The sequence below is a fragment of the Scyliorhinus canicula genome, chromosome 18, assembly GCF_902713615.1.
Source record: "Scyliorhinus canicula chromosome 18, sScyCan1.1, whole genome shotgun sequence".
NCBI classification, from domain to species: domain Eukaryota; kingdom Metazoa; phylum Chordata; class Chondrichthyes; order Carcharhiniformes; family Scyliorhinidae; genus Scyliorhinus; species Scyliorhinus canicula.
Genome location: NC_052163.1, coordinates 70,559,269 through 70,585,423, shown reverse-complemented (window position 1 = coordinate 70,585,423; position 26,155 = coordinate 70,559,269). Strand labels below are relative to the sequence as shown.

Genomic DNA, 26,155 nt, shown 5'->3' with positions numbered 1-26,155 from the left:
TTATGAAGGACATAGATAGGGTAAATAGGAAGAAACGTTTACCCTGAGTGGAAAGGTCAATAAGCAGGGAGCAGAGATTTAAGGTAAGGGCTTCAGAATGCAGCCATGATGTGAGTCGTCGCACACAGGGCAGTTCATGCTCAAAGGCATAGGAAAGGGCTCTTTTTATCCGATATTGGGCGGAATTTTGATGAAAAGGGGTAGTTGAAGGTCGGAGTAGTTTCCCTCAGGAGTGTCATGTCCGCTGGTTACCAATCCCGATAGAAGATGGTGAGAGACCTGGCCAAAGTGTTGGAGGAAATCTGTGGCGCAGCAACCTGTATTAGGATGGCGGAGGGGGAAGGGCTGGTGCAAGGTGGAAAGCCCCAAATGGAGCAACTGAATGCTTAAATTAAGGAGGAATTCCGCCAACAGAGGAAGGAAATGTGGGAGGATCGCTCAAAGGCCATCGAAGGAGCTATGGTACCCCTGAAGAGTTAGATGCAGCGGGTAGAGAAGTGTTTAGAGATGCAGGGGTTCAGATTCGAGAGATTGAAGGAGTGATCTCGGACCACAGCGATTGTGTAGCGGCACTGGAGGCGGAGGTGGGGATCCTAGGAGACCTGTGTAAAACGTTGAGGGCCAAGGTGGAGGAGCAGGAGAATACCTCGAGAAGGCAAAATCTGTGAATAGTGGGCCTGCCTGAAGGAATGGAAGGTGTGAGTGCCACAAGGTTCGTCTTGAAGATGCTGGCAGGGATGGTGGCGGAAGGGGTGCTAGATAAAGCCCATGAAGTGGACTGAGCGCACAGGTCCCTGAGGCAGAAGCCAAGAGCTGGGGAGCTGCCGCGGGCGGTGACCATGAGACTCCACAAATTTGTGGAGAAAGAGAAGATCTTGTGTTGAGCCAAGGAGAGGCGCACCTGCAAATGGGAGGGAAACAAGGTCCGAATATATCAGGACATTGGAGTCGAATTGGCAAAACAGTGGGCAGGGTTCAACAAGGCTAAGGCAGTGCTGTATAGGCGGCGGATCATGTTGGGGTGCTCTACCCGGCAAAATTATGGGTGACGTTTTAAGGCCGGGAGTATTACTTTGAGTCCCCAGAAGCGGCCGAAGACATCATGAAAGAGCATTAAACTTTGAGAGAATTGAGTGAACAATGTTTGGGAACCGGGGTGCTGGTATTTTGTAATGGCTGGGAATACGTTTGAGGTGGGGTCGGGATTGGGGGATTTTCATCCTTCCGGTTTGGAGGGTTTTTTTTTGGGGTTTGCTGTTTATTGTTGGGATTGTAAGGGGCGGTAGGAGTGAAGAGTTGATGTGGGGAATGATGTTCCCGTTATTCCCCGCCCCCACCCCCCGCAGGATTATGAGTGGGGTATTGGAAGGGTGTTCTTAAACATGTATGCACCAAATCGGAATGATGTGGGTTTTATGATGGGGTTGCTGGCAGCAATCCCAGATTTGGCCATGCATCAGTTGGTCATGGGAGGAGATTTTAATTGTGTCCTACAGCCGAAGGTGGATCGGTCAAGCCACAGGTCGTTGGGTGGGGTACAAATTGCAAGGGAGCTGGGTGGCTTTATGGAGAGGATGGATATGGTGGATCCATGCGCTTTCAGAACCCAGGGGGAAGGGAGTATTCCTTTTTGTTTTGTACGTCTATAAGGTGTATTCGAGGATTGATTATTTTGTGGTGAGTCGGGAGATTTTGGTTGGGGTGGAGGGAGTAGGGTATGCGGGGATAGTTATCTTGGACCATGCGCCCCACTGGCTGGAGATTCGGTTTAGATCAGGACAAGAGCAGAGGCCGGGGTGAAGGTTTGATTCGAGCTTGTTGGCAGATGGAGGTTTGTGTAAAAAGTTTCGGGCGGCGATTAAGGAGCATGTGGAGTTGAACCAGAATGGGGAGCGTCGGCGGACATTTTTTGGGGAACGGTGAAGGCAGTGGTCCGGGGGGCAATTATCTTGCTTCAGGCTCGTGCGGATAGCGAAAGGAAAGAGAACATAGAACATTACAGCGCAGTACAGGCCCTTCGGCCCTCGATGTTGCGCCGACCTGTGAAACCACTCTAAAGCCCATCTACACTATTCCCTTATCATCCATATGTTTATCCAATGACCATTTAAATGCCCTTAATGTTGGCGTGTCCACGACTGTTGCAGACAGGGCATTCCACACCCTTACTACTCTCTGAGTAAAGAACCTACCTCTGACATCTGTCCGATATCTATCTACCCTCAATTTAAAGCTATGTCCCCTCGTGCTAGCCATCACCATCGGAGGAAAAAGGCTCTCACTGTCCACCCTATCTAATCCTCTGATCATCTTGTATGCCTCAATTAAGTCACCTCTTAACCTTCTCTCTAACAAAAACAGCCTCAAGTCCCTCAGCCTTTCCTCATAAGATCTTCCCTCCACACCAGGCAACATCCTGGTAAATCTCCTCTGCACCCTTTCCAATGAACTACTATAGTTCGAGTACTATAGATGGGTCAGTTTTTGTGCAGTGTGTGCAGGAGGGTTTTCTGACACAGTATGTAGACAGGCCAACAAGGGGCGAGGCCACATTGGATTTGGTACTGGGTAATGAACCCAGCCAGGTGTTAGATTTAGATGTAGGTGAGCACTTTGGTGATAGTGATCACAACTCGGCTATGTTTACTTTAGCAATGGGCAGGGATAAGTATATACCGCAAGTCAAGAATTATAGCTGGGGGAAAGGCAATTATGATGCTATTCGGCAAGATTTAGGATGTATAGGATGGGGAAGGAAACTGCAGGGGATGGGTACAAGCGAAATGTGGAGCTTTTTCAAGGAACAGCTACTGCGTGTCCTTGATAAGTATGAACCTGTCAGGCAGGGAGGAAGTTGTCGAGCAAGGGAACCGTGGTTTACTAAGGAAGTTGAAGCACTTGTCAAGAGGAAGAAGAAGGCTTATGTTAGGATGAGACATGAAGGCTCAGTTAGGGCACTTGAGAGTTACAAGTTAGCCAGGAAGGACCTAAAGGGAGAGTTAAGAAGAGCGAGGAGAGGACATGAAAAGTCGTTGGCGGATAGGATCAAGGAAAACCCTAAGGCTTTCTATAGGTATATCAGGAACAAAAGAATGACTAGAGTAAGATTAGGGCCAATCAAGGATAGTAGTGGAAAGTTGTGTGTGGAATCAGAGGAGATAGGGGAAGCGTTAAATGGATATTTTTCGTCAGTGTTTACACTGGAGAAAGACAATGTTGTCGAGGTAATGTTGGTTCAGTCGACCAGGCTAGATGGAATTGAGGTTCAAAAGGAGGAGGTGTTAGCAATTTTGGAAAATGTCAAAATAGATAAGACCCCTGGGCCAGATGGGATTTATCCTAGGATTCTCTGGGAAGCCAGGGAGGAGATTGCAGAGCCTTTGTCCTTGATTTTTATGTCGTCTTTGTCGACAGGAATAGTGCCGGAAGACTGGAGGATAGCAAATGTTGTCCCCTTGTTCAAGAAGGGGAGTAGAGACAACCCTGGTAATTATAGACCTGTGAGCCTTACTTCGGTTGTGGGTAAAATGTTGGAAAAGGTTATAAGAGATAGGGTTTATAATCATCTTGAAAAGAACAAGTTGATTAGCGATAGTCAACACGGTTTTGTGAAGGGTAGGTCATGCCTCACAAACCTTATTGAGTTTTTTGAGAAGGTGACCAAACAGGTGGATCAGGGTAAAGCTGTTGATGTGGTGTATATGGATTTCAGTAAGGCGTTTGATAAGGTTCCCCACGGTAGGCTATTGCATAAAATATGGAAGTATGGAATTGAAGGTGATTTAGCGGTTTGGATCAGTAGTTGGCTAGCTGAAAGAAGACAGAGGGTGGTGGTTGATGGCAAATGTTCATCCTGGAGTTTAGTTACTAGTGGTGTACCGCAAGGATCTGTTTTGGGGCCACTGCTGATTGTCATTTTTATAAATGACCTGGAAGAGGGTGTAGAAGGATGGGTTAGTAAATTTGCAGATGACACGAAGGTCGGTGGAGTTGTGGATAGTGCTGAAGGATGTTATAGGATACAGAGGGACATAGATAAGCTGCAGAGCTGGGCTGAGAGGTGGCAGATGGAGTTTAATGCGGAAAAGTGTGAGGTGGTTCACTTTGGAAGGAGTAACAGGAATGCAGAGTACTGGGCTAATGGCTAGATTCTTGGTAGTGTAGATGAACAGAGAGATCTCGGCATCCAGGTACATAAATCCCTGAAAGTTGCCACCCAGGTTAATAGGGCTGTTAAGAAGGCATATGGTGTGCTGGCCTTTATAAGCAGGGGGATTGAGTTTCGGAACCACAAGGTCATGCTGCAGCTGTACATAACTCTGGTGCGGCCGCACCTGGAGTACTGCGTGCAGTTCTGGTCACCACATTATAGGAAGGATGTGGAAGCTTTGGAAAGGGTTCAGAGGAGATTTACTAGGATGTTGCCTGGTATGGAGGGAAGGTCTTACGAGGAAAGGCTCAGGGAATTGAGGTTGTTTTCGTTAGAGAGGAGAAGGCTGAGAGGTGACTTAATAGAGACATATAAGATAGTCAGAGGGTTAGATAGGGTGGACAGTGAGAGTCTTTTTCCTCGGATGGTGATGACCAACACGAGGGGACATAGCTTTAAATTGAGGGGTGATAGATATAGGACAGATGTCAGAGGCAGTTTCTTTACTCAGACAGTAGTAGGGGTGTGGAACGCCCTGCCTGCAACAGTAGTAGACTCGGAAACTTTAAGGGCATTTAAGTGGTCACTGGATAGACATATGGATGAAAATGGAATAGTGTAGGTCAGATAGGCTTCAGATGGTTGCACAGGTCGGCGCAACATTGAGGGCCGAAGGGCCCGTACTGCGCTGTAGTGTTCTATGTTCTATGTTCAATGCTTCCACATCCTTTGTATAATGCAGCAACCAGAATTGCACGCAATACTCCAAATGCGGCCGCACCAGAGTTTTGTACAGCTGCAACTAGCACACTGGGCTAAATCGCTGGCTTTTAAAGCAGACCAAGGCAGGCCAGCAGCACGGTTCAATTCCCGTACCAGCCTCCCCGAACAGGCGCCGGAATGTGGCGACTAGGGGCTTTTCACAGTAACTTCATAGACGCCTACTCGTGCCAATAAGCGATTTGAATTTCATTTCATTCTCATTTCATGACCTCATGGCTCCGAAACTCAATCCCTCTACCAATAAAAGCTAACACACCGTACGCCTTCTTAACAATGCTATCAACCTGGGTGGCAACTTTCAGGGATCTATGTACATGGACACCGAGATCTCTCTGCTCATCCACACTACCAAGAATCTTACCATTAGGCCAGTACTCTGTCTTCCTGTTACTCCTTCCAAAATGAATCACCTCGCTTTAAACTCTTATTTGCCTCCTCTCATAGAATTTACAGTGCAGAAGGAGGCCATTTGGCCCATCGAGTCTGCACCGGCTCTTGGAATGAGCACCCTACCCCCTACCCAAGGTCAACACCCTATCCCCATAACTCAGTAACCCCACCCAACACTAAGGGCAATTTTGGACACTAAGGACATATCATGGCCAATCCACCTAACCCGCACACCTTTGGACTGTGGGAGGAAACCGGATGTGCAGACTCCGCACAGACAGTGACCCAAGCCGGAATCGAACCTGGGACCCTGGAGCCGTGAAGCGATTATGCTGTCCACAATGCTACCGTGCTGCCTCTCAGCCCAGTTCTGCAGCTTATCTATGTCCCTCTGTAACCTGCAACATCCTTCCGCACTGTCCACAACTCCACCGAGCATGTGTTATCTGCAAATTTACTCACCCATCCTTCTACGCCCTCCTCCAGGTCATTTATAAAAATGACAAACAGCAGCGGCCCCAAAACAGATCCTTGTGGTACACCACTAATAACTGAACTCCAGGCTGAACATTTCCCATCAACCACCACCCTCTGTCTTCTTACAGCGAGCCAATTTCTGATCGAAACTGCTAAATCACCCTGAATCCATGCCTCCGTATTTTCTGCAATAGCTTACCGTGGGGAACCTTATCAAACCGCTTTACTGAAATCCATATACACCACATCAACTGCTTTACCCTCGTCCACCTGTTTGGCCACCTTCTCAAAGAGCTCAATAAGGTTTGTGAGGCACGACCTACCGTTCACAAAACCATGTTGACTATCCCTAATCAAATTATACCTTTCCAGATGATTATAAATCCTATCTCTTATAAACCTTTCCAAGACATTGCCCACAACAGAAATAAGGCTCACTGGTCTATAGAACATAGAACAGTACAGCACAGAACAGGCCCTTCGGCCCTCGATGTTGTGCCGAGCAATGATCACCCTACTTAAACCCACGTAACCCGTATACCCGTAACCCAACAATCCCCCCATTTACCTTACACTACGGGCAATTTAGCATGGCCAATCCACCTAACCCCGCACATCTTTGGACTGTGGGAGGAAACCGGAGCACCCGGAGGAAACCCACGCACACACGGGGAGGACGTGCAGACTCCACACAGACAGTGACCCAGCCGGGAATCGAACCTGGGACCCTGGAGCTGTGAAGCATTGATGCTAACCACCATGCTACCGTGAGGCCCCGGGTTGTCCGGGGTTGTCTCTACTCCCCTTCTTGAACAAGGGGACAACATTTGCTATCCTCCAGTCCTCTGGCACTATTCCTGTAGACAATGACGACATAAGGATCAAAGCAAAGACTCAGCAATCTTCTCCCTAGCTTCCCAGAGAATCCTAGGATAAATCCCATCCGGCCCAGCGGACTTACCTATTTTCACACTTTCCAGAATTGCTAACACCTCCTTATGAACCTCAAGCCGTCTTTGACCGCCTTGTGACCGAGATAGTGGAGGTGGCTAGGGAATATTCGAGGCTGCCCACCACGGAGGAATTGACGAGGAGGAAAAAGCTGTAGGGGAAATTTGGTAAGCTGATGATGGGGAGGGCGGTAGGGTAATTACGTAGGGCCAGAGGGGTGCAGTACAAGTATGGGGAGAAGGCGAGCCGCATGCTGGCGCACCAGTTGCGGAGGCAGGCCATGTCCAGGGAAATATTGAGGATACGGATTGGGGCTGGGGATGTGGTGTCGAAGATATGAGGAGTTCAGTGAGTATTATCAGGGACTGTACGAGGCAGACCCGGGTGGAAAAGAGGGGGATGTGGGGGGGTTTCTGGATGAGCTGGAGTTTCCCAGGTGGAGGAAGTAAAGAGGCAGGCGTTGGAGGAGCCCCTGCGGCTGAGGGAGGTGCTGGATAGTATCAGGGGTATGAAGTTGGAGAAGGCCCCAGGGCCACATGGATACCCAGCAGAATTTTATGAGGAGTTTGCGACGGATCTGGCACCTCATTTGTTGGGGGCATTTAATGAAGTGCGAGAGAAAGGGGAGCTGCCGGAGACGGTGACATGGGCAGTAATTATGTTCATCATGTAAAAGGGGAAGGATCCAGTCGAATGTGGGTCATATAGACCCATATCACTGTTAAAGACGGATGTGAAAGTATTGGCCTAAGTTGTTGACGGCGAGGATGGAGGATTGTGTCAGGGGTGGTTGCAAAAGATCAAACGGGCTTCGTGAAGGGCAGGCAGCTCTCGAGTAATATAAGAAGGTTGTTGAATATAGTTATGAATCCGTCGGTTGCTCTGGAGGTGGTGGTGTTCATGGACGTGGAGAAAACATTTGATCGGTTGGAGTTGCAGTACTTTTTTGAGGCTCTGGCAAGGTTTGGGTTCGGGCTGAGATTTGTGACATGGGTGCGGTTGCTGCATGTGGCACCAAGTATGAGGACAAATGATATGAGCTCGCAAAGCTTTGATTTACACGGGTACGAAACAGGAGTGCCCGCAGTCGCCTTTGTTGTTTGCGCTGGCTATAGAGCCGTTGGTGATGGCTCTTCGAGAGTTGGTGGAGTGGTGGGGCTTTATGAGGGGACAGAGGGAGCATTGGGTGTCACTCTATGGCGATAACCTATTGCTGTATGTTTTGAATTCTCTGGGAAGCCTGTTGGGGAAGTTTGGAGAGTTCTCAGGGTATAAACTGAATATAGGTTAAAACGAGGTTTTCCCGGTGAATGAGCTGGAATAGGCTAATTTAGGGGTAATACCATTTAAGGTGGCGAGGGATAGGTTTAGGCATTTGGGGATTCAAGTAGCGAGGGAATGTATGTCACTCCATAAGTGGAACTTAACAAAGCTGGTAGAGGAGTCCAGGGGGGATCGTAAAAGGCGGGATACACTGCAGTTGATTTTGGCGGGAAGGGTCCAAGTGGTAAAAATGAATATTGTGTCGAGGTTCTTGTTTATTTTTCAGGCTCTTCCAATTTTTATACTAAAGGCCTTTTTTCGGAAATTGGACACAATTATTTTGGATGGTTTATGAGCGGGGAGATGCCGAGGGTCGGGAGGATCCTGCTACAGAGGCAGGGGGGTTGGCATTGCCGAACCTGCTTCATTATTACTGGGTGGCGAATGTGGAAAAGGTGTGGCGATGGTGGGAAGGAGAAGGGGCAGAGTGGGTTAGAATGGAGGAGGAATCTTGTAAGAGGTCTAGTTTGAGGGCTATGGTGACGGCAGCATTGCCAATGGCTCTGAGTAAGTATTCAGGGTGCTGTCCACGGTGAAGATATGGGATCAGTTGAGGAGGCATTTTAGGGTGGAAGGAATGTCGGTGCTAACGCCGCTGTGCGAGCATCATGGGTTTGAGCCGGGGGGATGGATTGTGTATGCAGGAGGTGGAGGGAAGTGGGGTTGGTTAAGGTGAGGGATCTGTATTTGGAGGAAGGGTTCGCCAGTCTGGAAGAACTAAGGGAGAGGGTAGAGCTGCCGAGGGAAGTGAGTTCATGTATCTGCAAGTTAGTGACTTTGTATGAAAGGTCTGGAAGTGGTTCCCTAAGTTGCCGGGATACACCCTGCTTGAGCGACTGCTGCTTTCAGATGTGGAAGGGGAGGGAAGAATTGGGGATAATCACAAGTGGCTGGGTGAGCAGGGAGGCAAACGGATGGTGAAGGTCAAGGAGAAATGGGGAGAGGAGATCAATTAGGAAAAATGGAGTAGGGCAACGGAACCTCCTCTTGTGCAAGAATGAGCCTGTTACAGTTCAAGGTTGTACACAAGGTACAAATGACACTGGTGAGAATAAGTGGGTTCTTCCAGGGGGTGGCAGATGAGTGTGAGAGGTGTGGGCGGGAGCCAGCAAATCACGCGCCCATGTTCTGGCATTGCGAAACATTGGAGAGATTCTGGGCAGCAGTGTTCGCTGTCTTAGCCAGGATAGTGGGGGAGGGATAGCTTACAAGGCTACAGACCAAGTGCTGGAAAATGTGATTAGAATAGATAAGTGTTTGATGTCGGCGCCGGGACAATGGATCAGAAGGCGATATTTGGGGTTTCAGAGAAGCCGGACCTCATGAAGAGGAGGAAGTCTGATGACGTGGCCTTTGCCTCTCTGATTGCCCGGAAGCAAATTTTACTGGAGTCGCAGTCGACATTGCTATTGGGGATTACGGCTTGGTTGGGTGACCTGAACAACTTCCTAGCGTTAGAGAAGAGAAAGTTTGAGTTAAGGAGCTCAATAGAGGGGTTTGAGAAAATGTGGTGGATGTCCGTGACCGTGTTTGAGGAGTTGTTCGTTGCGGGGGTGAAAAAAGGAACATTTTTTACAAACTGTATAGTTGCTTGTTGGGAAGCATGTTTTCCAGGGTGTTTATTTGCTGTAACCTGTTTTGATACAGGTTTGTATAAAATACATTTTTAAAAAAGGATTTAACGGTCAGGAGATTTCGAGATGTGAGGAAAAGCTTTTTTCCCAGAGGGTGGTGGGAATCTGGAACTCATTGCCTGAAAAGGTGGTAGAAGCGGGAACCCTCACAACATTTAAGAAGTATTTAGGTGAGCACTCAAACTGCCATAGTGTGATTAGAATAGATAGGTGTTTGATGTTGGCGCTGGGACAATGGATCGGAGGGCCTCTTTCTGTGCTGTAAAACTCTGACTTTGTGACATATTATACACATATTTACTAGTTTATAATAAATGATCTTACCTTTACGCGATAGAGTGGTTAGATATATATTTAGTAATGTTTGATTATTCTTGCTGTGTCCCGTGCTCCCTCAGATTGTTTCTGGTGTCATGATTGGAAGATATTAGAAAATTGGGTCTCGAGAAGAGGGTCCAAAATCTAACAGGCAATTTAAGGGTTATACAGACTGTTAGCCCGGACTCAAAAGGGATAAGCCCACGCCTGGCTGAGTCACATGGTCCACTCAGATTTAAACTCGTTTGGGAATGCATAAAATGATTCCCCATTGTCTTTCCGGACATTCCTGCATGACCAACCATTATCCTATTAACAGAGTATGATGACCTAATGGTTTATCAATGGAAGGCTGGGTGCCTTCCATTGAATAGCATAGCCATGGTTTTGTGTAAAGGGAGTGGACAATCAAGCAGTCCAAATACAGTCTGGACATTTCAGAGGATCTTTGTTTAAAGGTCTAAAGAGAGAGAGAATCCATTTGGAACAGAGAAGGATGTGAGCAGCCTTAAAACAGATGAGGAGGCATTTCTTTAGCCAGTGGGTGGTGAATCTGTGGAACTCTTTGCCACAGAAGGCTGTGGAGGTCAAATCACTGAGTGTCTTTAAGACAGAGATTGATAGGTTCTTGATCAATAAGGGGATCAGGGGCTATGGGGAGAAGGCAGGAGAATCGGGATGAGAAAATATAAGCCAAGTCAATCAAAGTGAGTCATCACTGGTGCCTGCTGTATTCCTGCTTAAAGGCACAGGCATTGCTTCTGCTTGAGTTAAAGATACACGCTGCATTAAAGTCACTGGTCCATTTTACTCATCCATGGATCTTAATGGTAATAGCAAAAATAAAAGGGGAATTAAGGGAACAAACAGGAGGGACACTTACATACCCTTCCCCCCCCATAGAAGAATAAATCTTCAGGGCAAGGTCATTTCATTATGAGGTAAGCAAGACATAGATCACAAATACATACCTACCCCAGTATACAAGTTCCCTTCTCAGACTCCACATTGGCAACTAGGCAGTCCTTAAATTTGTGACAAAGCATCTGCAATCATGTAATCCTTTTGGGAATATGTACAATTTTGATATTAAACCATTGTAATAATAAACTCCAACGAAATAATCTTGAGTTAGGGGTTTTGAACTTCTCCAAAAATGTGAGTCTATGTAAATCAAGCTTTGTTCGTTATGTCAGACAAAAATGGGGAGGCATTCATGGAGAAGCAGTGGTTCATAAATGTCCTTTAGGGAAGAAAATCTGTGGTCCTTACCTGGTCTGGCCTACATGTGACTCCAGATCGGTTGACTCTTAATTTCCCTAGGGGATTGGCAACTAACAACTGGCCCAGCCAGCACCATCCACATCCCATGAACGAATAAAAAAAAATTTCAAAGTGTTGCACGATGAGCAGCAAGGCTAAGGCTTCCTTTCCAATGGTGGAATACTTCCTCTGGCACAAATGAGGTTTTTCGAAAAATACACCACTGGCCTCTCTCTTCCTTCATTGTTGTCTTGTAGCACTGCCCCTACCCCCAGATCACTGGCATCTGGCCAGTTTAAATGGTCTGGAAAAGTCCAGGGTGCCCAGCACCGGTTCACTTATCAAGATGACCCTCAACTTCTCAAATGCCTCTTGACAATCTGCGGCCACATTTTGTCTGTTTCCCTAGCGCATTGGTTAAAGGCACCACTATAGTACTGACGTTTGATACGAATTTCCTATAGAATCCACAAGTACCCAGCCAGAATATCTGCCTCTCACCCCCTGGACTCCCAAGTCTTCCGACACCCCGAATATCGCCAAATCGGGACTACCTCCACCCCCAGCACCTCAGACATTACATCCGTGAACCCCTGGCAGAGCCCCTTCAACCTTGGACACGCCAAGAACATGTGGACGTGAATCGCCTGCCGCACCACCCAAAAAATCTATTCATCCTTGCTTTTTTGTTCAAGTTGGCAGAGCTAATCCACCTACCCTGCATATCTTTTTGGGACCCATGCAGACACAAGGGAATATGCAAACTCCACATGAACAGTGTCCTGGGGCCAGGATCAAACCTGGGTTCTCAGCGCCGTGAGGCAGCAGTGCTAACCACTGCACCACCATGCCACCCCCTACTCAGTCTTGCTATCTTATGTGCCCTATGTATTACTTTAAACTCATTAACCAACGAGGACGCATTCACCCTCTGCAGGGCCACTGCTCAGGTCTCAGCCCCCAACTCCCATCCCAGCTCCTCCTCCCAACTGTGTTTATGTCCCCCACCAGGACCCCCTCCCAGTCCATCAACTCCTCGCGGACCTTGGACCACCTTCCCCTCCCTTTCTCATCCCTGAACAGTACCTTATCCTGCAACCCCCTGGGCTGCTTGTACTGCTCCTCCAGGTCCTCCAGCCTCGCAAATTTACCCCGTACGAACAGATCACCAAATTGCTTGATCCTTGCTTGCCGCCACCCCCGGAACCTCACATCCAACCCTCTTCCTCCCCCCCCCCCCCCCAGCGCAAACCTATGGTTGTCGCAGATCAGTGTACACACCGAGGCACCCTCCAATCCCAAATGTTGCCTCCACTGCCCCCACACCATTAGGACCGACACCACCACAGGACTCGCGGAGCATCTGGCCGGCGAGAACAGCGAGGCGCTGACAACAATGCCTTCAAACTCGGTTCCTACACAATGCTGCTTCTATCCGACCCCACGCCAACCTCTTCCCACAACCCATTTCCTAACAATAGCGATATTCGCCGGCCAATAGTAGTTCATCATGTTCGGCAGTACCAGTCCCCTCGTTCCCGCTCCAGAAAACCCTCCTAACCCTATCTCATCCCTCGACAGTACCTGTCTAGGTATTCCCCACCCAGACAAACCCAGAGATCAGCGCATTAACCTTGTAAAAATCAACTTCAGGACGAAAATTGGGAGATTCTGAAACACAACATCGTGGGCCGAAGGGCCAGTTCTGTGCTGTATTTCTCTATACAAACAGAAACCTTGGCAGCACCATCGTTTTTACTGTCTGTATCCACCCTGACAGCGGCAGGCACAACACCTCTTGAAATCCACTTTCAACTGCTCCACTAGACGAGCCAAGTTCAAATTGTGCAGCTGCGCCCAACCCTGAATCACCTGGATTCCCAAGTATCTAAAGCTCGTGCCCACCACCCTGAACGGCAGTGCTCCTAATCACCTTACCTGCCCTCTAGTCTCATTCGGGATCACCTCACTCTTCCCATATTCAACTTGTACCCCGAATACCATAGCCAAGTTCCTCTAAAATTCCCATGACGTCCACGATACTGTCCAATGGGTCTGAAATATATAACAACCCCATACAATGAGACCCTTTTTTTTTACACCCCACCCCCCCCCAACCCCGCTCAATCCCTGTCCAGTGCCTTGATGCCCTAAGAGACATTGCCAGCAGCTCTATTGCCAAGGCAAAAAGCAACGGGGAGAGCGGGCACCCAATGCAGCCCAAAATACCCCAAACTCACTCGGTTCGTCCGCATGTTTGGATATGGCGCCTCGTACAGCAACCAGACCCAGTCCACAAACCGATGTCCGAAACCGAACCACCCCAACACCTCCAGCAGATACTCCCACTCCACCCGGTCAAACGCCTTCTCCGCATCCGTCGCCACCACTACCTCCAACTCGTGCCCCTCCCGAGGCATCATGATTAAGCAGCCTCCTCATGTTCGCCGTCAACAGCCTCCCCTTCACAAAATCCGTTTGATGCTCGCCTATCACCCCTGGGGTGCAGTCCTTGGTTCACGAAGCCAACACCTTTGCCAACAGTTTGGCGTCTACATTCAGTAACGATATTGGCAACGATCCACACTGCTCCGGAACCTTATCCTTTTTTAATATCAGGGAGATGGACGCCTGTGGCAATGTAGGAGGGAGTTCCCCCTCTCCCTTGTTTTATTGTATGCCCTCATCAGGAGTAGTCCCAGGCCCACCCCCAAACATTTTATAAAACTCCATTGGGAACCCATCCAGCCCTGGGGCCTTCCCTGCCTGTATCGCCCCATATTGTCCATCACTTCCCTCAACCCAATTGAGGCCGCCAGTCCCAGACCATCCTCAACCTTGAGAAACTTCAGCCTGTCCAAAAACCGCCGTATCCACTCCCCTGGTGGCTCCGACTCGTGTAACCTTCTGTAGAGCATCTCAAACCCGCCATTCATCCCCTCTGGGTCCACCAGCACCTTATTCTTTTCATCCCTCACTCTGCCAATCTCCATTGACACCTCTTACTTCCTCAACTGATGAGTCAACATCCTGCTTGCCTTCTCCCCGTACTCTGGCCCTCTGTAACTGCCCCAGCGCCTTCCCCATAGGCACTAGCCCAAATTCCATCTGGAGCCTCTGCCCCTCCTTCAATAGCCCTACCTCCGGAGGCTCCGAATACCTCCTGTATACCTTCAAAATGGGTGAACAGTTGCACAGTGGTTAGCACTGCAGCTTCACAATGCCAGGGACCAGTGTTTGATTCCCGGCTTGGGTCACTGTGCGGAGTCTGCACGTTTTGCCTCGTGTCTGCGTGGGTTTCCTCCAGTTGCTCCGGTTTCCTCCCACAAATCCTCAAAAGACGGGCATGTTCGGTGAATTGGACATTCTGAATTCTCCCTCATTGTACCTGAACAGGAGTGTGGTATCTAGGGGATTTTCACAGTAACTTCATTGCAGTGTTAATGTAAGCCTACTTGTGACACTGGTAAAGATTATAAAAAATCTCATCTAATGACCTTGCCTTCTCCCCCTTTACTTTCTCCCTAGGCACCCGATTTTGAGATAAACTCCCCCCTGACCACTGCCTTGAGTGCCTCCCACAGCATGGTGGCCGTGACCTCCACCATGTTGTTTAGCTTCATGTACCCCCGAATGGCAGCCCTCTCCTGCTCGCATACCTCCTCATCCGCCAACAATCTCACAGCCCGTCACCCCTGCGGGCACTGGGCCCCCTCCCGGGCCAGGCACAAAACCACTGTGCGGTGCATGGTCAGGGACCACAATTGCCGAATACTCCGATTCGACCTCCCCCACCAACAATTTCTTGTCTAACACGAAGAAAATCAATCCGGGACTACACTCGGATTGCCCGGCCCTGGGACTCCAATATCTGCTCCACTCTCTCGATCCCCAACTTAATTGGGTCCACCACCTTGGCTAGGTCTTCCAGGGTCTCTTTCCTCTGCTGGCAAAATTTTTCATTGAGGACTCTAATAACTACCCCGATGACCACTGGGCACGCAAAGCAGTCCCTCTACTCTCTGGCATCTTATCCTGTGATGCATCAGCAGCTGTCTTTTCCTTGTCCCATTCCTAGTCTGTGGATCCATCCACCAGCCGCACAGAGGAGTAAAACTGTACCCAGGCACTACTGCACCTCTTGCACTCAAATGCTTCGCCCTTCGTGCAGGAAGAGACTGAAAAAATCCGCCTTGAGCGGGTGCCACCAAATGTGCGACCGCTCACTCCATGGCTGCTACTGGAAGTCGTTAGATTGTACTTCTAAGGTTAAACATAGCATGTGAAAATTTGTCAGTTTTTCCACTACTACAAACAGGAAGAACCCTTACACTTTTTAAATGCAGTTAAGGTTTCTGCCTCCATCATACCTTCATACCTTCAGTGCATTTCATGCCCTCGCCGACCTCGAGGTGGAAAAGATTCTTATCAACTCTCCTCTAACCCTTCTACCAACTACGTTAAACTTGTGCTGCTTGGAAATTATCCTGTCTGCGCAGGGAAAATGGTCAATCCTATCCACACTATCTGGGCCCTTCATAATTTTATACTGAATTAAATTGCCTGTCAGCTTCATCTGTTCTAAAGAAAACAATCCCAAACTCTCCAAACTTCCGCCATAACTAAAATTATACAGTGCTGGCAACATACTCAAATCTCTTCTGTTTCCTCTCTAGTGCAATTGCATCCTTCCTGTAATGCAGTGACCATAACTGTATACTGTACTCTATCTGTAGTTTTATATGGCTCCAGCATAATCTGCTTTTAATCTCTTTGCCTCAGCTACCTTCACAGATCTGTGAACATGCACTCCAAGGTTCCTCTGGTCCTCCGTACACTCAACCTATTGTGTCTGCTCTGGCCATCAAAGAAAAAAAAGAAATAAACCTCTCATTTTAATCCCACTTTCCAGCACTTATAATATAATGATCTTTATTAGTGTCACAAGTAGGCTTACATTAACACTGCAATGAAGTTACTGTGAAAATCTAGTCCGTAGTCTTGTTCATTACAGCACTTCAGATCCAGATCTAAGTACCTTTTTAAATAGGTTCAGCGATTCAGCCTCGACCGCTAACTTCGGCAATGAATTCCAGACGCCCCACCAAACCCCCCCCCCCCAGTAGCTACAAAAAGAAGAAATAGATAAGCACCCGGCATATTCAATAAACTTTCCCATCTACCTTGTCTATAGAATCCCTACAGTGCAGAAGGACGCCATTCGGCTCATTGAGTGTACTGACCCTCTGAAAGAGCACCCTACTTATGACCACGTCCTCGCTATATTCCCGTAACCCCACCTACTGTGCAGATCTTTGAACACTAAGGGCCAATTTAACCTGGCCAATCGACCAAACCTGCACATCTTTGGACTGGACAGCTAGGCCCCTCATTATTTTGTCCACCTCAATTCGGTCAACCCTTAGCCTCCTCTGTTCTAAAGTAAGCTAACCCAGCCTAACCAATCTCTCCTCATAGCTGCAATTTTCAACCCTGGGAACATTCTTGTAAATCTCTTTGGCACTCTTTCTTGAGAGCAATTGTGTCCTTCCTGTAATGTGACCATAACTGCACAAAACTCCAGCTGTGGACCAACCAGCATTTCATACAATTCCATCATTAGATCCCTGCTTTGTATTCAACGCCTCGCCCAATAAAGAAAAGCATTCCTTTTGCTTTCTTGACCATCTTGTCTACCTGTCGCGCCACCTTCAAGGGCCTGTTGACATGCACTCATGATCTCTCACTTCCTCAATCCCTCTCAATAGCTTCCCATTTATTGAACATTTCCTCGCTTTGTTTGCCCTCCCCAAATGCATTACCTCACACTTTTCCGGATTTAATTCCATTTGCCACTTTTCTGGCCATCTGACCAGTCCATTAGTACCTTCCTGCAGTGTACAGCTTTCCTTCTCACTGACAACCACAATTCTTGTGTGATCTACAAACGTTTTAATCATTCTCCCTATGTTTAAAACTAAATCATTGAAATATACCATAAACAACAAGTGATCTAGTACTGAGCTCTGCGGAGCCCCACTGGAAACAGTTTTCCAAATCCCAAAAACACTTTCCTATTGCTTCCATCCACTAAGTGAACTTTTGATGCAACTTGCTACTTTCCTTTGCATTCCATTACTTTCTGACCAGTCTACCACATGGGAAGTTATTTAAAACTTTGTTAAAATCCATATAGATGACATTAAACCTGCTACCTTCATCAACCCTCTTCTTGCGTCCTGAAAAAGTTCAATCAAATTGATCAAAAATGACCTTCCTTCACAAGTACATGCTTGTTTAATCTGTGATTTTCTAAATGACAGTTGATGTTGTGTCTCTAAATTTTTCAGATAATTTGGCTGTGCCTGTAATTACCTTGCCTATCCCTTTCTCCCTTTTTAAACATAGGAACAGGAGTAGGCCATTCATCCCCTGAAGCCTGCCCTGCCATGTTTGATCTGTGATCTAATTCCATATACCTGCCTTTGACCCATATCCCTTAACATTTTTGCTTAAGAAAAATGTCTCGGATGTAAAATTAACAACTGTTCTAGTTTCAACTGCTGTTTGTGGGAGAGTGTTCCAAACTCTACCACTCTTTGAGTGAAGATGTTGTTCCTAACATCTCTCCTGAATGGTTTGGCACTAATTTTTAGACTATACCACCTAGTTTTAGAATCTCCATCCACTGGAAATAGTTTATCTCTATCTACCCTGTCATTCCCTGTTAATATCTTGAGTACCTATCAGATATCCCTTAACCTTCTACGTTCTAGCAAAAACAGGTCTAATTTGAGTAATCAATCCTCGTAACTTAACCCCTGTAGTCCAGGTCTCATAGATACATAGAAGATAGGAGCAGGAGGAGGCCTTTTGGTCCTTCGAGCCTGCTCTGCCATTCATCACGATCATGGTTGATCATCCAATTTAGTAGCCTAATCCTGCTTTCTCCCCAAAGCCTTTGATCCCATTCTCTCCAAGCTATATCCAGCCGCCTCTTGAATATATTCAAGGTTTTAGCATCAACCTTGCTCATTTTTGGAAACGGACGTTGCACTCCCTCAAAGGCCAAAATATCCTTACGGTGTGGTGCCCAGAACTGTTCACAGTACTCCCAAGTGGGGTCTAAGCAGGGTTTTGTATTGCTGCAGCATAAATAGTATGATGTTAGCTGTCTTCCAATTCTCTGGCACTAAGCCTGTAGCCAGAGACGATTGAAAAATGGTCAGAGCTTCTGCTGTTTTGAATTTGACAGGACTGAGGTGACCTGCCATGCCTCTAATTATTAGACTCTATCTTGTCTTTGATGCTCTAAATACGTGTCACTGCTGCCTCTTCCCACTGATTGTCTGAATCACTCACTTTGAATGGCTATAGATTGAGTGAAGGGAATTCAGCGACTGGGTGTCCTTGTACACCAGTCACTGAAAGTCAGCATGCGGTAAGGAAGGCAAATGGCATGTTGGCCTTCATTGCGAGAGGATTCACGTACAGGAGCAGGGATGTCTTGTTGCAGTTATAGAGAGCTTTGATGATGCCACATCTGGAATATTGTGTGACGTTTTGATCTCCTTATCTCAGGAAGGATGTTCTTGCAGCGGACGTTTACAAGACTGATTCCTGGGATGGCGAGACTGACGTATGAGGAGAGATTGAGTCAGTTGGGATTGTATTCGCTGAAGTTCAGAAAAATAAGGGGGGGATCTCATAGAGACCTCAAATTCTAACAGGACTAGGCAGGGTAGATGCAGGATGTTTCCAATGGTGGGTGGTCCAGAACCAGGGATCACAGTTTGGGGATTCAGGGTAAACCATTTAGGACTGAGATGAAGATAAATTTCTTCACCCATTGGGAGTGGGATCCTGTGGAATTTACTACTGCAGAAAACAGTTGAGACCAAAACATTGTATGTTTTCAAGAAGGAGTTAGATATAGCTCTTGGGGCTAAAGGAATCAAAGAATATGGGGGAAAGTGGGAACAGATTACTGAGTTGGATCAACTATGATCATAATGAATGGCGGAGCAGGTTTAACAGACGAATGACCTACTGCTCCTATTTTCTATGTTACAACTGGCATAGTTTGAGGTACTCGCCCTGGTTCATGTTCCTGCTGACTCAGGTTTGGTATCTGACTTTGCGTGTCTACCTAGGGAATCCATGTCGGGTTCTATTTGGGGATGAATAAGATTTGTGAGACAGTCAAATTACTCAAGATACCTGACAAGGTATTGGCTCACCTCAGCTCTCTTATGGGCTGAGTACCTTAGATATATATATATGAATAGACGAAGAACCTGAGGATTTCTCTCATTTATTCTACAATATCTACCAGGAAATTGTTTTTTGAGCAATATTTTAAACTCAGTTCATTTTGATCTCTTCCAGTAAAAGAAGCAGCTCAACATCTGATCCACAGTTTCTTCAAAAACTGCAGGAGGTGTGAAAGAGAGGATGATTGGGAAAACCTCAATTCAACATAGCTATTCTTTTTTACTTGATGCTACCCAGGAGATATCTGCTTTCTGTTTATATTTAGATTGAATTGTTAATATATGGCTTAAATGCTATAGCGCTGCTTAATCTCAGGTATGACCACATTGGTCAGGGTTACTCCCTGTGATGGGAAAAAAGCCATTTAACAGCCATGTTTATGTGATCCCTTTCGAATTTTCTCCATGCCTGATGAATGAGAACAAAGTAATTTATTTTGTAGGATTGTTGATGTTCTGTTGTAATTAATGAATGATTTGGAAAGGTTTCACCAGAATAAAGTTTATCTAAATAACTGTTGTCTGGTCTGTTGTGCAATGCTGCTATTACCCTCACCAACATCGCAATACAAGATTTGATCTTTCAAGAATTGGTTCTGTTCTGTCCAAGTAAATGACAGATTGGACCTTGGTTTAACATCCCAGCTAAGTGAAGGCACCTCTCTCAATGTAGAACTTTTGAAAAACATAAAATGCTGGAAAGCTCAGTATGTTTGGTAGCACCTGTGGAGAAAGAAACAAAGTTAGTGTTTCAAGTCTGTCTGACTCTTTAGAGCTGAAGAGGTAGAAATATGAAGAGTTTTTGTGCTGTTGAAAAGATGGAGTAAAGTAGATCAGAGATAGATGTGATCTGAAGAGAGATTTTACAAATATGTCATGGACACAAGATAAAGGAAGTGTAAAAGACTAAAGAAGGTACTAATAGTGGCTTAAAGGTCAGGTAGCAGAATGTGTTTTTTTAAAAATAATTTTTATTGAAAAATTTTGTATTTATACGAACCGTAATAAAATACCAACAATAACAATAATGATAGCAATCATAAACATTCCCCCATCCTCAATGAACAACAAAACATATTAACAACAACTTAAATTAACACAATGTTAAGTTACATAACCATAGAAAAAAATAGAAACAATAATAAGGAACCCCCCCCCGGGTTGCTGCTGCTATTGACCACGATACCTATCTTTGAGCCAGGAAGTCCAGAAAAGGCTGCCACCGTTTATAGAACACTTGTATTGATCCTCTCAGGGCAAATTTGACCCTCTCCAATTTTATAAATCCCGCCATGTCACTGATCCAGGTCTCCACACTTGGGGGCCTCGCATCTTTCCACTGCATCAAGATCCTCCGCCGGGCTACTAGGGACGCAAAGGCCAGGACACCGGCCTCTTTCGCCTCCTGCACTCCCGGCTCCACCGCAACTCCAAAAATCGCGAGTCCCCAAGGTAGCAGAATGTGTTAATAGCAGAAAGGGGAGGGAAGAAAAAAGAATGATAAAAATTGAAGACCGAGTTCATGATCTGAAGTTGTTGAACTCGATGTTAAGTCCAGAAAGATGTAAGGTGCCTAATCAGAATATGAGGGCTGCTGTTCCAGTTTGTGTTGGGCTTCATTGGAATATTTCAGCAGGCCAAGGATGGAAATGTGGCCATGAGAACAGGATAGTGATTTGAAATGGCAAGCAATGGGAAGGTTGGGGTTATGCTTACGGACTGAAAGGTTGGATTGTTTTTATTTCAGATTTCTAGCATGCACAATATTTTGTTTTCAATGCAGATCCTCGATACTGTCCATAAGTTACGTACATGGACAATATGATGCTGGACTGTGTAAAGTTCATACTTTACTTCCTACTCAGAAATCAGATCCGATTTTTTTTCTGGACTCCACACATAACTAGTTGAAGTTCCTTGCTAAATTAGTGCTGCCTATCCTTTGGATGGAATTTCCTGGGGATTATCAGTTGTCACATATTGGGGAAACCCATGGACTTCACAGCTTGGTATTAATTCCATCTCTCACTGATAATTAATGGTTTGTGGTAGACTCCTTGTCAGAATATGTCCAAGTTTTAAATCATTTTGCTTTTGGTGCATCAATGTTCAATTGGCATGTTTGTCCAGAGAACTGGCTGCTCGTATTGTTTTTGGTGCTTGGAAGAACTTCTGCAGCTGTGCCACCTCTGGCTTTCTTCTGGGCACCTTGGATGTTGCGATGTTCGTGTGGTAGATGGTCCATGAAACTTGCTGATCCAAATTTCAGTCTGCTGCAATGTTTTCCCAAGGCATGTGGTGGTAACTAATGATACAATTAAGCATGAAATCTGTTGATCATATTTAAGCAAAGCCAAGCTGAGAGCCAATCTTTCTACAAAACCAGTCTCCGCAAGGTTTGGGGTGAAACAATAGTTCCCTTTGAAACAAAAAACACTTTTGCAAGTTGTAGGAATATAGCTGAGATTTGTGAATCTGGAGAAACTGATAAATGGACACATGATCATCTTGATATTGTACCACACGTGATCATTTATCTCTGTATTTACTGAAGAGCCAGGAGCTGCCTGTTCCTTTTATCCAGCTGAATGTGCTTTGCTCAAATCAAAGCCCTCACTGCCAAAAGTTTGAAGTGAGCAGAGGGGCTCGAGTAAATTTATCATTCTTGTCCATTTCAATGATACATACAAAATAAATTTCTGTTGTTATTCAGGTTTTAATATCAGCAGTCAATCCTGTACTCTATAATTAGTCTAATGCTCTTGTGTTTTTGCCTGCTGATTGTAGGGTACCAGAGCCAAGACATGTATGCCCAATTGAACTGTTATTTTACAGCATTTTCAGCAGTGACCCATGCAGTTTCAACAAGACTAAGATCAACCATATATTTTTTTTCATACTGTGCAAAATGCAACTATCTAGTCACAATTGTAGATGCACATTATTGTAAAAAATATTTGTGTGACTTGTCAAATATTCAGCAGACCCCTTAAATAATGCACCAGTTGCTCAGAGGCCCAGCTCTCAGGACAGCGCTGCTTAGTCAATGCTCATCAATACTGATCATCTTCTGGACTATATTGCAGCAGCCTCAGGAGAATATGTACGTTTTGAATGAGAAACGTGGGTTGCTTGCTGCTATAAATTTAAAAAGTTTTGAGAAGAACCCAAATTTGTATTTCCAGTGTCTTTAGACACTTCCTGTCCATTGTGTTTCCACTGGGTGCTCCTCTCCCCAACCCCCTCCATATGGAATCTCTGCAGTGCAGAAGGAGGCCATTCAGTCCATCAGGTCTGCACTGACCCACTGAAAGAGCGCCCTAACTTGGGCCCACACCCCTGCCCTATCCCTGTAATCCCACCTAACATTTGGACACTAAGGGGCAATTTAGCTTGGCCAATCCACCTAACCTGCAGCGGCATAGTGGTTAGCATTGTTGCCTCACAGCTCCAGGGACCCAAGTTCAATTCCAGCTTCAGGTAATTGGAGTTTGCAGTTTCTGCCCGTGTCTGTGTGGGTTTCCTTCAGATGCTCCGGTTTCCTCCCATAATTCAAAGATATGCAGTTTAGGGGATTGCCCGTGATCAATTGCCCCTTAGTGTCCAAAAAGTTAAATTATGTGGGGTTACTGGGTTAAGGGGATGGGATGGGGGCCTGATCCTAAATAGGGTTATCCTTTCACAGGGTTGATGCAGACTCAATGGGCCAAATTACCGCTTGCACTATAGTAATTCTATGATTCTATCTTTGGACTGTGGGAGGAAACCCACTCAGACAGAAGGGCAATGTGCAAACTCCACACAATCACCCCAAGATCGGAATTGAACCTGGGTCCCTGGCACTCTGAGGCAGCAGTGTTAACTACTGTGTCACCATGCCGCCTCTGAGGAAAATGAGCGCAGAAAGCAACCAAGAACAAGTCATGTTTTTGGCTAAAGAATTTGTTCTCTTTGAAAAATATAACCATAGTATTCCCATTCATCATAGGGTGGACTACATGCACAGACAGTGAAAACCACTGTGCCACTTTAGAATCTGCCTACTTCAGATTGGGAATAGGGTTTCCCTAAAGGAGGGAGCAGGAAGTTGGTGGCAAATAATCCAAAGGCATACCAGAAATGTCTCATGCAAGAGTTGCCCAAAGCCTGAATATGCATGGACCTTAGCTACAAGACATCTAGTGAAAATGCCACTATTATCAATTGGTGACTCAGTCACAAAGGTTTGGGATCACTCGTATAAGATCCAGGAGCTTCATTTCAACCTTGTCAACAAGACTAAAAAAATTAACAACTAATAAAAGCATCTTTGGGTAGAGAGAAACAGAGTTAACATTAAATTTGCTTTTCTCCACAGAATTTGTCTGACCTGCTGAGTATTTCCAGAAGGTTCTATTTATATTTAAGATTTCCAGCATCATCAGTATTTTGCTTTTGTATTACCAAGTTGTGGAAAGCGAGATTCTTTCTGAGGCTGCCCTGTCCACCCACTACGTGAATGAGCCAAGTAAGCTACCAGCAGGCCCAGCTGATTTGCAGCCTTTTCCTCGCGCCACCTGGACTTCCCTATCATCGTGTACTCGAGTTTCCCTCTAATTGTGAGCACGATCCAAAGGTTTTGCCAGCGAAGCTCCCATGGTTCCAGGTCACTTCAAGCCCAGCAACAAGAACCAGATGAATAATGTTTTCCCACTTGCAGGAGTTTTGCTGCCTTAATGCATATATTGTAGGAACTGTCAGAAAAGGTGTCATCTCCAGTCTGTAGCTGAAGCATAAAACAAAACTCAGCACCTACAAGAGTAAGTGTTTGGTAGGCTGATATTTTAATTGTTTTTTACACTAAAATATGAGGAGTAGATAGCCAATGGATGGTTGGTTCCATTGTACAAATCTACTATGTATTAATTGATCAAGGATTTGTATTTCCCTTACATAGTGCAGTTATGTTTAGGCCTGTTACAAATCGTGGAATGTAGATGGAGATTTTGCTCTTAATGTTAGCAAGATACATGGCCAGATTGGCTAGGTCATTTGCAGGGCAACTCTGTTCTTTTATCACTGACTCCTTCTTCCTGATTCATGCAGACAGAGACCATACACAATGTTGCCATCTTGAATGACCGACAGTGAACGTCACACCTCATTCCATTCTATCCATCACTGTTAACTACCAAAGAAATTTTCTGCCTTCAACACATCCTGAATTTTGTCACCTCTGTTCTTAGCTTCTCCAATATCCTACTTCAAAATAGCTGATTATGTTTTGAAAAAATTGAAGTGTTTATAATAGAGGCAAACATATAACCAGTTATAGAAACCGGTTTTACGTATAACAGGATCCCATAAAAAGCAGTCAGCTAAATGACCAGATAATAGATTTTAGTGTTGATTGAGGTACTGCCAGTATGCCAACACCGAAAACACCTCTCCTTCAAATAGGGCCAACCAATTTTTTACATCCACCTGAACAACTAGACAACTTTATCTGATTGGCACCTTCTACAGTGCAATACTGTACTGTGGGGCGCAGTGGTTGTTGGTTAAGTGTTTTATTTTTACCTGTATTTAAGTTGGGCAGTTCCTAAACCCTAGACACTACACTTGTAGTGTCCCCCACCCTTCCACCTCCTTTAACCTAAGGGGGAGAGTGAATAACACTCTCTTTATTTTTCATTTTTTATCTAGAGGGGTTGGCAGGGAAGGCAGTGCAATGTTCCTCCTGCAGAATGTTTGAGGTGAGGGACGATGTCAGTGTGCCTGCTGATTTCACTTGTGGGAAGTGCACCCATCTCCAGCTCCTCAGAAACCGTGTTAGGGAACTGGAGCTGGAGCTGGATGAACTTCAGATCATTCGGGAGGCAGAGGTGGTCATAGATTCATAGCTTCAGGGATTGTAGTTACTCCAAAGAATCAAGATAGATGGGTGACGGTGAGAGGGGCTGGGAGGAAGCAGTCAGTGCAGAGCAGTCTGTGGTCGTTCCCCTCAGTAACAAGTATACCGCTTTGGATACTGTTCAGGGGGATAAGCCACGGTGAACGGATCTCCAGCACTGAGTCCATCCCTGTGGCTCAGAAGGGAAGGCGGGAGAGCAGGAGAGCAATAGTTATTGGGGACTCGATAGTTAGAGGGACAGATAGACGATTCTGTGGCAGCGAAAGGGACTCACGGATGGTATGTTGCCTCCTGGGTGCCAGGGTCCGTGACGTCTCGGACCGTGTTTTCAGAATCCTTAAGGGGGAGGGGGAACAGTCACAAGTCACAGTACACATCGGTACCAACAATATAGGTAAGAGAAGAGACGAGGATTTAAAACAGGAATTTAGGGAGCTAGGGTGAAAGCTGAGAGCCAGGGCAAACCATGTTGTCATCTCTGGTTTGTTGCCGGTGCCACGTGCTAGTGAGGTAAACAATAGAGAGAGAGTGCAGATAAACACGTGGCTGCAGGGATGGTGTGGGAGGGAGGGTTTCAGGTACGTGGATAATTGGAGCACATTCTGGGGAAGGTGGAACCTGTACAGACAGGATGGTTTGCACCTGAACCAGAGGGGCACCAATATCCTGGGAGAAAAATTTGCTACGACTCTTCGGGGGG

General features: G+C 46.2%; 1 protein-coding gene across 3 annotated transcripts in view; it reads left to right on the top strand.

The window, feature by feature from the left end:
• Positions 1-20,078, top strand: part of recql5 (RecQ helicase-like 5) — a 197,391-nt gene extending 177,313 nt beyond the window's left edge. For all 3 annotated transcript variants that reach the window (XM_038777714.1, XM_038777715.1, XM_038777713.1), the window contains exon 19: positions 19,678-20,078. In XM_038777714.1, coding sequence (XP_038633642.1) covers positions 19,678-19,772 — 95 coding nt within the window. In that variant the 3' untranslated portion in view covers positions 19,773-20,078. The remainder of the gene's footprint in view (positions 1-19,677) is intronic.
• The last annotated feature ends 6,077 nt before the right edge of the window (positions 20,079-26,155 follow it).